Source organism: Vigna umbellata, chromosome 8 (genome assembly GCF_029865625.1).
Source record: "Vigna umbellata cultivar VRB3 chromosome 8, Vumbellata_1.0, whole genome shotgun sequence".
Taxonomy (NCBI): domain Eukaryota; kingdom Viridiplantae; phylum Streptophyta; class Magnoliopsida; order Fabales; family Fabaceae; genus Vigna; species Vigna umbellata.
Window position 1 is genome coordinate 32,143,054 of NC_142172.1, and position 13,996 is coordinate 32,157,049.

The window sequence follows — 13,996 nt, forward strand, 5'->3', positions numbered from 1 at the left end:
TAAAATATTTTTATGATAATTTGTTAAATCTATTAAATGGATGTTTAGAAACTTTTTTATTTGAGTTTTTTTCTTTTTATGAAAATTTCAATAACATTACAAAAAGAATAGATATTGCTGATAATCAAATTCTATCGAAATGTGAAAAATTTGTTAATAATGATTTTTTTTTACAAATTGAAACCATTAATAAAAGTGTAGTCAGTAATATTTATTGACAAAAAATTATATTTGTCTATTGAAGAAAAAAATCTGTGAATACATTTTATTGATATATATTATGATTTGGTTTATCTTTTTTTTTCTTTTTTATTTTAAGTTTTTCATTTTTTATTTGTCCTCCTTCACCTTCTTCGCACGAGTATCATACACCAAAGGTGAAAATGTATCCCATTTCGTCCTCAATCTCTAGTGGAGAAAACATCTCTTCCGAGCATTATGTAAAGAACTCATAATCTCAAATTTGGCTTATCTATTTTTATATTTGACTGATTCGTTTTTGTTCGCACTAAATCTATGTGTGGGTACACTGGTTGATGTTTTTTTTTCATCAATGGATTCACATTTCATGGTAAAGCGATGAAGTGATGGTGCAAGAGAAGATGAAGATCCAGTGGAGATGGTATTATGCATGGTGGTTGCACGATTAGGGCTTGCTGCACGATGTGCTTCCACTGTTGCGAGGTGGACTTGCAATTTGAAACATGGTTTGCACAAGGGGTTAGTGGTTTGATGGCAGTGTCACAATTTGGTTTACTACCGGTGACGACTCCAGTGATATATCTGTATTGTTGATATAGGATTTTTCAAAGTTAAATTATTAGAGGAAAGATGATGAGATGATGTGGACAAAAATTTTGTTTTTTTTACGAATTTACCGACGAACAAATTTATTGATAATAAACATTTTAAATTATTATTTATTTAAAATTATCAAAGAATTTTATCAAAAAAAAAAAAATCGTAAAAGAGTAACTGACAATTACTCTATGCTTTGAAACTAGGTTTTTTATTTTCTGCAACATAACATTTCTAGAAAAGTTTGCAGAACTAGTTAACAAAATGTGAGATTCTGTACCCTGTGTAAGTAAGTTTTTTATTGCACTAAAACTAACTTTTGGAGTTTGAAACTAGGTTTCATCCACATTGTATATTGTTAAGATCATTTTCTTTTAATCTAGTTATTTAATATTATTATTATTTTTTATATATACTAGCAAAGATATACGCGTTACATTTGTTCATATTTTTATAATAATAAAAAAATAAAAAAATAATATTATTATTACTATTATTATTGTTATATTATAATTATAAATTTAAAATATTTTTTGTAATTTTATTGTAAATGATTGTTATTTATTTTGTACGTATGTTATAATTAAAATAAGTTTTAAAAATGATCAAATAAAAAATCAATTAAATATAAAAGAACGATCACTTAAAAAAGTAAAAAATAATTATTTTAATTTTAAAAAATATTTAAAGGATAAATTTGAAAAACAAACGTAGATAAAAAAGAAAAATATTATATATATATAAATATAAATATATAGGTATAGAAGGCATAGATATTATATATCCTTCGAGCTCAAAATGAAATTTTATAAAAGAAGAAAAAGAAAGGTGAAGCATACATAGTAGAAATGAGAGTGGCATTCCTGCATTAGTGTATTTTAAATTAAACTACTTCACTTTCAACAAGATATGAGGTAAGTCTTTATGAATCTAAGAAATAAATCGAGAAGGAAGACCGAGGACTAATGTGGAGAGATGTATGAAAACATTAATCATAATAATAATAAGCAAGTATCTCTAGAAAAATAAGTGAGAAGCCGTAGAAAGAAAAAGTGAACAACTAAATTTATAGCGATATTGTTGGTCTAGGGCATACAAAAATCAGAAGGAAGTGAGGATAGACACTGAATAAATCGACAAGCCTATCATGCCCTTCATATCGATATATGTATATATATATACATACACAATATACAATGAATGGCAGCTTATTACTGACATACAGTCTTGGAATGTGAAAGATGATCCAAGGAATTTCTATAATGTGGCTACTATACAGTATTGGGGTTCATCTAAACCTAAGTAAGAATGGATATATAGCAAGATTGTTTTGGTTAATGGGGACAGGACATGGATTTGTTGATGGGTGAGTTTGAGTTCAAGGTTTGGTGAGACCGGGAGTGAAAGGAATGCCAGTAGCAGGGAGCCAGGCGTTTGCCTGGAGCCATTGGTCAGCGGTGTATTTGTTAGCATCGGCCTTGCTAAGGACCCCGCGACTCCATTTCACCCTAGCTTTCAGATCGGCACCGGCCCCAGTGTTCTCGTACTCAGCAAAGAAACACGTGTCCAGGTTCAGGTTCCCATTCCAGGGAAGATACCCATCTGGCTGAATCACATCGGTGATCGTGTTTTCTAGGAAGATTGCCCTCGAATATGCCTTCCACGGCCTCGCCAAGTACGTCTTAAACGACGTCTTTACCTTCTCCAGTTCCGGCTCCGCGATGATATCGCAGTTTTGCAGCACCGCTCCCGTCGGCATGTTCTTTTGGTCCGTCCCGTCCGCCACGATAATGTTCTGCTGATTCGGATCTGGCTTCCGCACAACGATCTTCGAGTTCTGGATCAGGGTGGTGCCGTAGCCGAAAATGAAATCCACCGTGCCAGAGATTTCGCAGTTGCGGTAGAACTGACGATGAGCGTGGGTGTACAACGTGTCCTGGTAACCGTGCATGGCGCAGTCGAAGAAGGCCGACCTATCGCCTTGAACGCGCAATGCCACTGCTTGGTGTTTCGCCGCGCCGGCAGAGTTCACAAATGCAATAGACTTTGCCATGAAATCTTCTGCAACCGTCGCTGCAAACGGTCATCACATATTAATATACTGTTTTCACGTGTTGTTTCATACCTAGCCAGAATCAGATTTCATTGAACTGAAAATAAAAGAATAACTCACAGAAGGTAGCAGTTCTAATTGTCTTATAACCATCAACCACGTTTTTATTGCCGGTGATAATTGTCTTTGTGGGGCCATCGCCGTATAGCAGAATTCTATTCTTCTTTTTGTCAACTTTGATGTATTCATCATAGGTACCGGCCTTGACGTAGATAATGAATCTGCCCTGATGATTTTTGGGGTAGGAGTTAATGGCCTCCTCAACGGTCTTATAATCGCCACTACCATCCTTGGCAACAACCGCGTTAGGTTTAACGGAAGCTGTGTCCGCCAAGAGCTTCCGATCCGGCATGGACAACCACGATGGATATCCCTCTTGGTCCACATCGAGAAGACGACGAGACGAAGTCTTGGCAGTCAGATCTAAATTGAAGCCCGAGAGTACTTCCGCGAAGCCGGACACAACGTCAAGAGCTAACCCCGTTAACTTCCCAATTCCGTCCAAACTTTCGGTTTTCAACTTGGATTGCACCTCCTTCTCCCCGTCCGTGTCGAACCCGTCCAGGCACGATTCCTTGTATGCAACGACGGCGCCAATCCAGTTTTTGAGGTCCGCAGCGCGGTCGTTGATGTTGTTAATGTTGTTCTCTTTGACTAGAATCTCAGACGCTTGTAACTCGTCGATGGCGAATTCCAACAGGTCCTTGCAATCATCAAGGGCCATCTTGACGGTTGAATTTCCCTTGCTGTTTTCGACCTTTAGAGTATCGCTTAGGTTGAAGCCTTTGATGACGTCGTCCATGGCTTTTTTCACCACGGTTTGGACGTATGCGGTTGGGTCTGAGGTGTTGACGGAGCTGAAAGTGTCAGAGCAGAACTTCTTATCGTCAGTGTTTTGGCACACGGCTTGCACGGCTTTCGTGTGGGTGGTCACCTTTCCGGTGGTGTCGCCTGAGGTGGCGGGTTCGTCGTTGTTGCCGGTGGAGACAAAAGCGACAACGCCTAGGGCAACGCCTACTACGAGAATGAGAGAAACAGCAGAGACCATTGTCGCGTTCTTTTCCATTTTCTTTTTTTTTTTTTATTCTTAAAGTTTAATAAGTATGAGCGATAAGAAAGAGAAAAAGGTTCTCTTCTTCCCTGCTGTTTACGGGGATGGTTCTATGAGCATTGGTGATTATTGCAGAATCATTTTTATAGAAGTTTGGTTTCCTAAAGATGGATGGTACTTCTGAGATTTTGTTTTTAGAAACTTTGAACATTTCTCTCAAACTATTCATGGCTTCTGTGGACTTTGCTATCAATAGACGACTTCCCATTGCCTTTAGTCTCTTACGCCAACATCTATTACTATCCATCTAATTTCGCTGACTCTACTTTCAACGTTTCAACATTTTAATTATGTCTATCCTTTTTCATTGTTAATTATACGTATCATTGTCAATCATGCATATCCTTTTTTAGTAAAATATAAATTTATTTATATTATTATTATTATTATAAATTATAATACTTAATATTATAATTATGAAATTTAATATAAATATATTTTATATGTAAATAGTTTTTATTTATTTTATAGGTAATCTTATAAATAATAAAATGGTTAAGTTTAAAAAAAGTTAAAATAAAATAAAAAATTAAATTTAAAAAATGGTAAAATTGATATAATAATTATTTTAATTAAAAAAATTATTTAAAGAATAAATTTGAAAAATAAACAAGAACACTAAAACTAAAAATTTAAATATAGATTATCATTATTATTATTATTATTATTATTACATTATGTATAGACTTTTTCCTAAATTTCTTTGCATATGAGAAAGGACAAATATATGTTAAATTACTAAAAAAGACAATCCATTGAATTATCTTTAGGGTAAAGTTGAGAATTTTTTTGAGTATTTTTTTTTTCTTATAATCATATTATTGGTAAGAATATTTATTAAAATTATTGATGATTATTTTTGAAAATGCTAACTGATCACATTTAACAGGTCTCTCGTTCAACGTTTTTTCTTCTACCAGGTTTAGTTAATTGATTATGGATTATGGATTATTTGTTTACTGGATTAAATTAAAAATATCAAATAATATAAATCATTTAAATAGTTTTATATGATCTGATAAATATATTATATACACTTATGAGGTAAATGTGTTTATAATGAGTTCAACTTTTATTTGGTGTCCAAATTAGGACTTTTACTTGTATCTGCATGTTGTCAAACTCTTGGTCTATTAAATAGATTTATAATGAATATGTTCAGTGAAATCTTAGTTATTATAAAGATAATATTTTTTCCAAATAAAAAATTATATAAAGAGTTTGTTTTCACATTCTCTTTCCACCAATTTAGATCATGATTTGCTAACTCAAATCTTCCTGCACAAATTTTCAAATTAGATTTCAATTATATATTAATTCTGATGAATATATTATAATTTTATTAAACTTTAAGAAAATTAATGACAGTGTCATTCCTATTTTTCACCCTTCTTTATTATTATTATTTCCTTCTCTTCTCTAACATTTATATAATATTTAAAGACATTTATATCACTTACAATGTTACTCAAAATTCAAATTGTAATATTTCAATTTTAAAAGATAATTGATAAAATATAAATATAAGAAATTATAAAATTGATAAAATAAAATAAATTTATTTCAAACTTATAGATATAATATTAATAAAGTTATCTAAGAAATTAATCATGATAGTAAATATATTTAAAGATAATCATTCTACAAGAAAAATTGATATTATCCATAACTAAAATACGAAAATTCGTCAATTAATCGATATTACTGACAATTTACTAATGACAAAAAATCCTTAGGTTCCTCGCCCTCCTTCATATTCTTCCTTTACTTTTTCAATTTCGTCTTCATTTTTTCATCAATTCAATACTCATGGTCTCAATAAATGCCCAATAAAACAAAATCAACTTCTCCATTCTACTTTAGCATTATTATCAATTTCTTCTAATTACAACACACTTAATACCCACTCACACAACAAACCATTGTATAAACATAGAAAAAGAAAAATTTGCACTGATTATGACGAACTTGAAGGTGTGATAGTAAGTGACTTGGTATGACAATGACAGAGAAGAAGGAGAGAACGAAACCCTCACATAATGTAGAACGAAGAAATCCCTTGTAATGGTCTGTGGTGCTCTGAAGAGGGAGATCAAAACCTTTTGCGGTGGTCTATGATGGTTGTGAAGAAGGAGATCGAAGAAACCCCTTGCGGTGATCTGTGGTGGCTGTGAAGAAGGAAATCGAAGAAACCCCTTGCGGTAGTTTGTGGTGACTGTGAAGAAGGAGATGTAAGAAACCTCTTTTGGTGGCGTTGCAACAAGAAGAAATCCCTTGTTGTGAAGAAAGAGATCAAAGAAAGAAGCAATTACATTTCTACACTCCAATTTGTATAAAAAATTTACCGCTCCTTTTATTGACGAATCCATCGATAATAAATATTTTAAATTATCGACAAATTTTATCGATCAATTCTAAGATTTTTAATTATCAATGGATTTTACGAACAAAAAGTTCGTCGGTAAATGAAATAAGTATTACCGATGGATTTACTTACGAAAAAATCTGTCGATAGTAAATTTGTCAATAATTAAAATGGAATAGTTTGTACCTCAAGATACATACTAGTGAAAGACACATTCCACATGACTCCCTCCTTAAAAATCACTACTTCGTCATCCCTCATATTCACAACAATATTATCATTAACTAAAGCACCATAGTACTCATAAACATACTTAAAAGTACATTGCAAATTCTATCTCAAAACATACATGAAATAAGAAATTTCAAACATACACATTGATGCTTAGAAGTGGCACCCAACACTAGGTTTCTTGCATAAGGTGGTGCTCAACAGCAGTCCTGACGCTCAATGTCAAAACTTTTACAAAAGGTGGTGCTGAACAATAGTCATGACGCTCAACGTTATTTTTATCACAAAAAGTCACACTCAATGGCACCCTCATACCGCTTGGCGTCCAGGAACAAAACAACTCCATATTTGTAGTGAAGGATGGCGCTTAGCGGTGCCTTGCTACCACTCAACGTCAAAGCATTTACATTTTACGATGCTCAACATTTTGGAGCTAAAATGTTTCCATACCTACACAATGAACTTACATTCATCATTTGGGAGCTAAAATATTTCCAGGTTTACACAATTAACTAACACTCAGCGTCAACCTACCATTGCTTAGTGTTGTATCATAAAACAACATATGAAAACTTTGTGATTTAGGAAATTTGAACCTGCTGAAATGATCAAATTGGTATTTCCTTTTTAGTACTTTGGTCAAAAATAATTTTTAATGTCAGAGCACATACCAATTGACTTAATTGACCATATCTTAAGTTCTCTGATCAACGCAACTCAACTAAGACAATTCAACAATACAAACATCCAATAGATCAATTTCATCATACCATTCAATTATGCAATTACAAGTTTCAAGATATCTATAACACTATAACAATGCAATTAGCTCCCTTTACTTGAGAGACAAACAAACTTGCTCAAAAGAAACTCAAACCCCTTTCAAGCTTGCAAGATGTCTTATCTACACTTAGGAACAACACAAACACGATTAGGGCACGCCATTAAAACTACTAATCAATAAAGACTCGTCTAGATGACTTAAAAGATACATGTAAGTGAAAGAAGGCTCACATACAACATATAACAAAGAAAGACGAAGAAAAAAAGTTGAAACTCAACTTACCCGAATGGAGAAACTCTTCAGTTTAAATTGAAAAGCTCACTATAAGGATCAATCATACGGTCTCGATTCTTCAATGATACAAACAAGGAGGAAGAACTCCTAGAGAAAAACGAGAGAATTTTAGAAAAAAGGTGTCTATAAAAATTATGTGATTTAAAATAATGAAACTCATTCATAACAAAACTATTTGTCTTAAAATCTTTTAATATTAAAATAATGGAGTCTCATTATTTTTAAACTAAACCTTATCACTTCTAAAATGTCATTTTATAAGTCTTTACATCATTCAAATCAAACTAGTATTTTCAAATAAATAATAATAAAAATAATAGTAAATATTATAATTTTACACAATATTTTTGTAATAATTAACGATGAAAAAGTATTAAAATTACATTCATATAAATAATTTCATTCAATTTATTTATTTTTTATCATTTTATTTATCTATACTTATATCTATGACTAAATTGTTAATATTTTATTTATTTTTAATTATATTCATATATGCAAAAGTAGTGCAAAATATTTTTATAACAATTAACGGTGGAAAAAGTATTTATAATTTGATTCATATGGATAATTTTATTAGAGTTATTTATTTACTTTTATTTTTTTATCATTTTATATATCTATACCTATATCTATAACTAAATTGTTAATATATTTTATTTATTTTTGTTACACTGTAATATATGCAAAAGTAGTGCCAAAAATTTACAGTTTATCTTTTACAATTAAAATATAAATTCAATCCAACAAATATTCGCTTGATTATAATGTTGTTTAAATATCAAATAAGTCCCTAAAATAATTTTTAAATAATAAAAGTTACATTTAACATTTGAAAGACTTCTTTTATATTCATGATAAACTTATTTAAAATTATAAGTATGTTTTTGATAAGTTTTTTCATAAATATCTATAGGAAAATAATTTTTTCATTGGTTAAAATTAGTTTAGAACAAATTACGTAGAACTCGTTGATTTTTTTTTTGTATGTATATGTTTAATTAAGGAAGTTGACAGTTGTACCACAAGAAAGAAAGTTGTCGGTGTAAGAAGAAAATTCCAGCGGTGTGAACAAATTTAGCCTATTGGACTATCTGAACTGTTAAGCCAGGTCCAGGACAATCTAAAATTTTGAACTTTATAATTTGTCTCGTAATTAAATAAATACAAAATATGATGTATTAAAGGTGGAAAATATTCATAATAAAAAAATGATATTATACATTTTTTTTGGTTTGAGGCTCCTTTTTATTGTTTCTTAAATAAAAGAATGTTTGGTGAACTTTATTGTTAAAAGGAGAAAAAAAAAATCTAAATAATATCATAGCAAAACAACCTAATAAGATGTTTAATAAGAGAAGTGAAAGCAGATAAAGAAAAAAGTAACATACATTGATATTTCCTCCCTTTGAAAACAAAGGAAACAAAAGCTAACTTTAAGAAATAAAATTTTAGTTTCTTCCTTCATTTGCTATTTATTAATATACACAAAAGATAAATTACTATTTTTTTTATATCTTGGTACAATATATTTATCGATTTTGTCCATCACTAATTTCCTTGGATTAAGTAAGGTATTTGAAAAAAATATTACATTTGATTGTTCATTCTCCTTCACTATCTTAAAACTATTCTCAAATTACCTGTCACCAGAGCAAGTCTATCGATAAGGCTATATAATAATACTACACAGCTTCATCAACACCGTCATTATCACTCCAATCATTGTGATCATAATCAAGAAATATTTTATTAGGTTCTGGCCCTTGCCTTCTTCTATGAATTATGAACAGTATAGAGATGTATATAAATATACTTTGTTCCTCACTCAATTATATGAGTGCAAAGAATTTAAAACTGAAGAAACTTGTTTAACTGGGACATTAATATTTTACAAGGATCAAACTCGAGATTTCATAGTCAGCACCCCATTATCCCCTTCAGGATTTTTGTTCTGTTCCTGTGCACTGATGATTGTAGGGTCCCATCAACTAGACCCAATTATTTGTTTCACATGCATGGAGATTCAAAATGTACCATCACTAACTCCCCAAATTAAATAAATAATAAGTTTCAAGATATTTAATGATCCAAAAGACTATTGTATTAGTTGTGTGCACATGGACAATCAAGGGCTGCAAGTGTTTATTGTCCTAAAGCATGAATAAGCAAATCCTAATATCTGAAAGATATTCCATTTTCGCTATAATAGAGACATATCTGATTAATAAGATGCCTGAATCTTTTCTTCCTGTTGGCAAGATAACTTGTAAAATTTAGCCCTTTTGACAGGTAATTGGAGGAAAAATGATAAGCTGAAAGGGAAACCAAATCACTGTCATGCATGGATGCTTCAAAACTATTTGACTTGAGCTTCTTTGTTGATGCAAGTTGCCAATAGGAAAGAGTAACCGACAATAACTTTCTTCTTTGAAACTAGTTTTTTTGTTTTCTGCAACAGAAAATTTCTAGAAATGTTTGCAGAACTATATACATTTATCTCTTTTAACAAAATGACTCGTGAGATTCTGAACCCTGTGTAAGTGTAAGTCTTTTATTGCACTAAACTAACTCTTTGGAGTTTAGAAGTACAAAAGCTAACTTTTAATAAGACCATTTTACTTCTATAAAACGTGTCAGTAAAATGATGTCAAACAACCATTTTCCATATATAATATAAGCTCTATTTCAATGTTTCTATGACTTTTCCCATGTACTTGGTTAGATAGTTACTGGTTTCCCACTAGTTCATATCCTGAACTTTTGTTAATTGTTTTATTCAGTGAAAAGTTTATGCTTCAAAAGGTTTGGTGTAGCCACTCAATTATGAATGGATATGTTGGAGGAGCATTCGTCAAAACCGTTTCAGTAATTGGAAAAGAATGAAAGGAAAAAATAAAACTTGTTTCAATGGTGGGGGAATGGTTCTCGAGAACAAGTTCTACTTGAATGATGCTTGCTTTCTTTCTTTTCTTTTTCGTTTTCATGTTGTTTTCTCTCTGTCATTTCTGTCATGTCTTGTGTGAGAACACGCCATATTTTTTTCTCTTGCTACTTTCACTTTCAGCAACAGTATATGTAGATGCCCACTGAGGGACCAATTATCTGGTGTGAAGCTTTTAGAGGAATTGGCCCACGCTAAGGACATTCACGCAAAATCCTTTTGTTTCTAATGGGTACACTTCGTGGCACTTCCCAATACACCACAATAAAATAAATGTTCTCTTCTCTAACACTGAATTATGAGTTCATTTCATTTTCTTTCCCGTGTTTTTCATTCTTCACCTTGTCCGTACCAAATAGTTAACCGAAGAAAGCTGTTAAATATGTTCTTTTTGTGGCCTTAGAGTTTCTGAAATAGTCGGTGCGTGGCAGAAATTGCTGTGGTTTTTTGCCTCATTGTGGCTATAGTGCTTACAACTGTTGAGTTAGTAATCAAATGTATCTGTGTCTGTGTGGTGTGTGGTGTGTACAACTCGATGACCCTTTTGAAAGAGGTAAATCAGAGGAAGACAAGTATTGCATACTTTCTTGTCTTGAGTGATTGAGAGGGGAAGGGAAGTGTGCTCAGGTCCTTCAAAAAGTGAAAACAATCTCTATCTGTAGGAGACAGTGACAGACACCCATTTAAGAAATAGGGTCAGTGAGAGAAAAAGAAAAGAAGGAAGTTCAATGGATTCTCAGTTAGAGAAGGATCAAGAAAAAAAAAAAACTGACTGTAAAAAGAGACAGAACAAATCCCGAACATCTCAAAAGATATTAGGATTTGAAACTATTGAGTCACACGCAGCCTCCATGAAGTAATGCAATGTCAACTGTGCAAGTCTTGGTACAAAATAATAAGAATTTGTATACACAAAAATAACTCACAAGCTACATGTACATTGTAAGGAACGGCTTAAGAATTTTATAGGAGAGAAGCATTGAATTGGAACAAGCCTTATTTCAGCAGTGGTGCCTCTACGTTTGTGTAACAAAATGGTGGGAATATATAAGAAGCTGGAATTAATCACAAATTTTTTTACAGCACACACCTGTGGTCAGAACTCACGAGAAAATTCTGACCTGGTTCACATTGGAAATTAAGTCGGCAACATCTTTGTCTCTTTCGTTGAGTTGAAGTTTCCACATATCACGTACAGGTTAAAGGGTTTGTCCAAAAGTCACTGAAAATCTCTGCAGATTCTTACTATATATATCGGAAAGTTGAAAAGCTGGTGGCGGATGGTGCCAACTAGTACATGACTCGTCTGTTATGAATCCTGTTTCTGGTTTGACCTCACTGTAGATAGATTGAGAGGTTTGGATTTGATTCTCCGGTGTGTTTCCCAGAATAAATGGGGTGTTAAGATACTCGGACCATTTTAGATCCTCTTGTTCTGTCTGAAGGGGCACTTGAGCATCTTTGTTAATGTTAACCTTTGCAGACTCAGCCACCCCCCACGTGTTTTCAAGGAAGTCTGTGCTGCTTTGAAACTGCATACTGGCATTGCTTTTGTTTGTGTTGTTGGATTCCCAGTTTTGAACCGCATCAGAGGATATGGAAGGGTTGTCGTTAGATTGGAGCTTCACGTGTGTTGGGAAAATCGAATGCAGCATAGAGGAGGATATGGTGGAATTGTTAAGGTCTGAAGAGGTGGAGGGTGGAACGAAGGAAAGAGATGCGTTGGGGTTTGCAGAGAGGCCCATGTTTGTTGTTCCATAGTTGAAGTGATGGAAGGAGAAGTATGGTCCTACCACATCAGAGGGCCTGCAACTGTTGTCATGGCAGGTAGCACCAAACCTATCTAGGAATAGTTCCTGGGTTGAACTGGTGGAAACTTCAAGAGGGTATCTCTCTGAAGAAGGCAAGGCTTTTGCTGGGTGATCAACCAAACTCACTTCATTGGATCCCAATGAGGCTTTCTGATTGGTTTTGTCGGTTGAGGGTAGCATGTCCTTGTCCTTCTCAACCTCAGAGAGTGGTTTGTGGGTGTTTGGGTCAATGCTTCTTTGCCTCAGCTTCTTCTTCAGGCACGAGTTCCATAAGTTTTTAATCTCATTGTCAGTTCTTCCCGGTAACTGTGCTGCAATCTGAGACCACCTGATAAAGCAGTCACCGAGCAAACCACATGAGAAACAGTAAAACATACATATACAAGAACAAAAGTCAAAAGTAATAACTATACGTTAAAAAAGAAAGAGAAAAAAAAGGCCCTGTGAGATATTTAACTATATACTAAACTACCTGTTTCCAAGGACTGCATGGAGTTCAATGATCATGTTCTCCTCCTCCTGCGAGAATGCTCCTCTCTTCAAATCAGGCCTCAGGTAATTTATCCACCTCAACCTACAACTCTTCCCACACCTCTGCAGACCTGGCATGCAGAATTAAGATTAGAATGACTCTCTTGTCTACTGTCTCTAGTCATTCATTGTGCACACTACATCAACGAAGTGTTGAAATTTGAGAGCAAACAAACGATATAGTACTATATATGTATATATGTAGATATACCAGCAAGTTTGGGGACTGAACTCCAACATCCATGACCATGTTTGGTGATGTAATCCAGAAGCTTCTCATCTTCCTCAGGAGACCAAAGGCCTTTCCGTAACTTGTGTTTGTAGCAACAAGAGTGTCTTCCCATGTGTACGTGAGTGAGGAAGTGTTGAATCCAGCAATGGTTTTTGTGGAAACGTACGTGGAGGAAGAATGAATGGCTAGGAAAGTAAAGGGTGTTTTGGTGGGGTGAGGGGAAGAGTTATGAAGGTTTGAGTTAAAAAGGGTTATTATTATGGTGAGACAAGGAAAGTGAGAAAATAAAATGGCAGCATGACAGGGAATCAAATAAATAGGAGGAGCCTTTGAGAGGAGAAAGTTGTACCAAGAGCTGATTGGACACTGCCAAACCATTTTCCTTTTTTTAATTCATTTCTGACTTTCCTCAACTGGGCACCTCACACCACCCTTCTTCACGGGACAATCTTTGGCCCCACCATCTGGGTCATCATGTTTCGACGGTCTTCATTCTTCCACGCTTTCTATCCACTGATGTATGTATACGACAACAGAGTAACACACATCATAATTATTACTAAGTTTCGTTTTTACCTATGTATGTATGTATGTATATGTCCCATTGGCATTTTCTCAAGAGATCTCAAAATTTTAACACACAAAAGTTCTGATCTTCATGTGACTGTATGTACCAACTTTTGGTAATTGCCATATGCTACGAAGCTAGCTAAGAGGGTTCTTACTTTTCACCGACCTAGGTGGTTATGGACCATGCTGCTTAGAGCTGGGAGTTCCAAATT

At 33.5% G+C, this 13,996-nt stretch overlaps 2 protein-coding genes across 2 annotated transcripts; both read right to left on the reverse strand.

Moving 5' to 3' along the window:
• Positions 1-1,887: 1,887 nt before the first annotated feature.
• LOC124843159 (pectinesterase-like) lies at positions 1,888-3,997 on the reverse strand. The gene is made up of 2 exons (XM_047319807.2): positions 2,972-3,997; positions 1,888-2,871 (listed from the first exon to the last, which is right to left on the reverse strand). Exons 1-2 carry the CDS (start codon positions 3,975-3,977, stop codon positions 2,177-2,179), a joined length of 1,701 nt encoding a protein of 566 aa, XP_047175763.2. The 5' UTR covers positions 3,978-3,997; the 3' UTR covers positions 1,888-2,176.
• A 7,495-nt stretch (positions 3,998-11,492) lies between these two features.
• MYB86 (myb domain protein 86) lies at positions 11,493-13,571 on the reverse strand. Its single transcript, XM_047319806.2, has 3 exons — positions 13,194-13,571; positions 12,924-13,053; positions 11,493-12,779 (listed from the first exon to the last, which is right to left on the reverse strand). Exons 1-3 carry the CDS (start codon positions 13,324-13,326, stop codon positions 11,840-11,842), a joined length of 1,203 nt encoding a protein of 400 aa, XP_047175762.2. The 5' UTR covers positions 13,327-13,571; the 3' UTR covers positions 11,493-11,839.
• Positions 13,572-13,996: the final 425 nt, after the last annotated feature.

What these genes read in the sequence shown, in the direction of transcription:
- MYB86 (XM_047319806.2), bottom strand. Translation starts at nt 13,326, where the DNA reads ATGGGAAGACACTCTTGTTGCTACAAACACAAGTTACGGAAAGGCCTT. An exon ending in TTCAGTCCCCAAACTTGCTG is followed by an intron (nt 13,054 to 13,193) that starts GTATATCTACAT and finishes TCTGCATGCCAG; the next exon opens with GTCTGCAGAGGTGTGGGAAG. An exon ending in CATGCAGTCCTTGGAAACAG is followed by an intron (nt 12,780 to 12,923) that starts GTAGTTTAGTAT and finishes CTGCTTTATCAG; the next exon opens with GTGGTCTCAGATTGCAGCAC.
- LOC124843159 (XM_047319807.2), bottom strand. Translation starts at nt 3,977, where the DNA reads ATGGAAAAGAACGCGACAATGGTCTCTGCTGTTTCTCTCATTCTCGTA. An exon ending in AATTAGAACTGCTACCTTCT is followed by an intron (nt 2,872 to 2,971) that starts GTGAGTTATTCT and finishes GACCGTTTGCAG; the next exon opens with CGACGGTTGCAGAAGATTTC.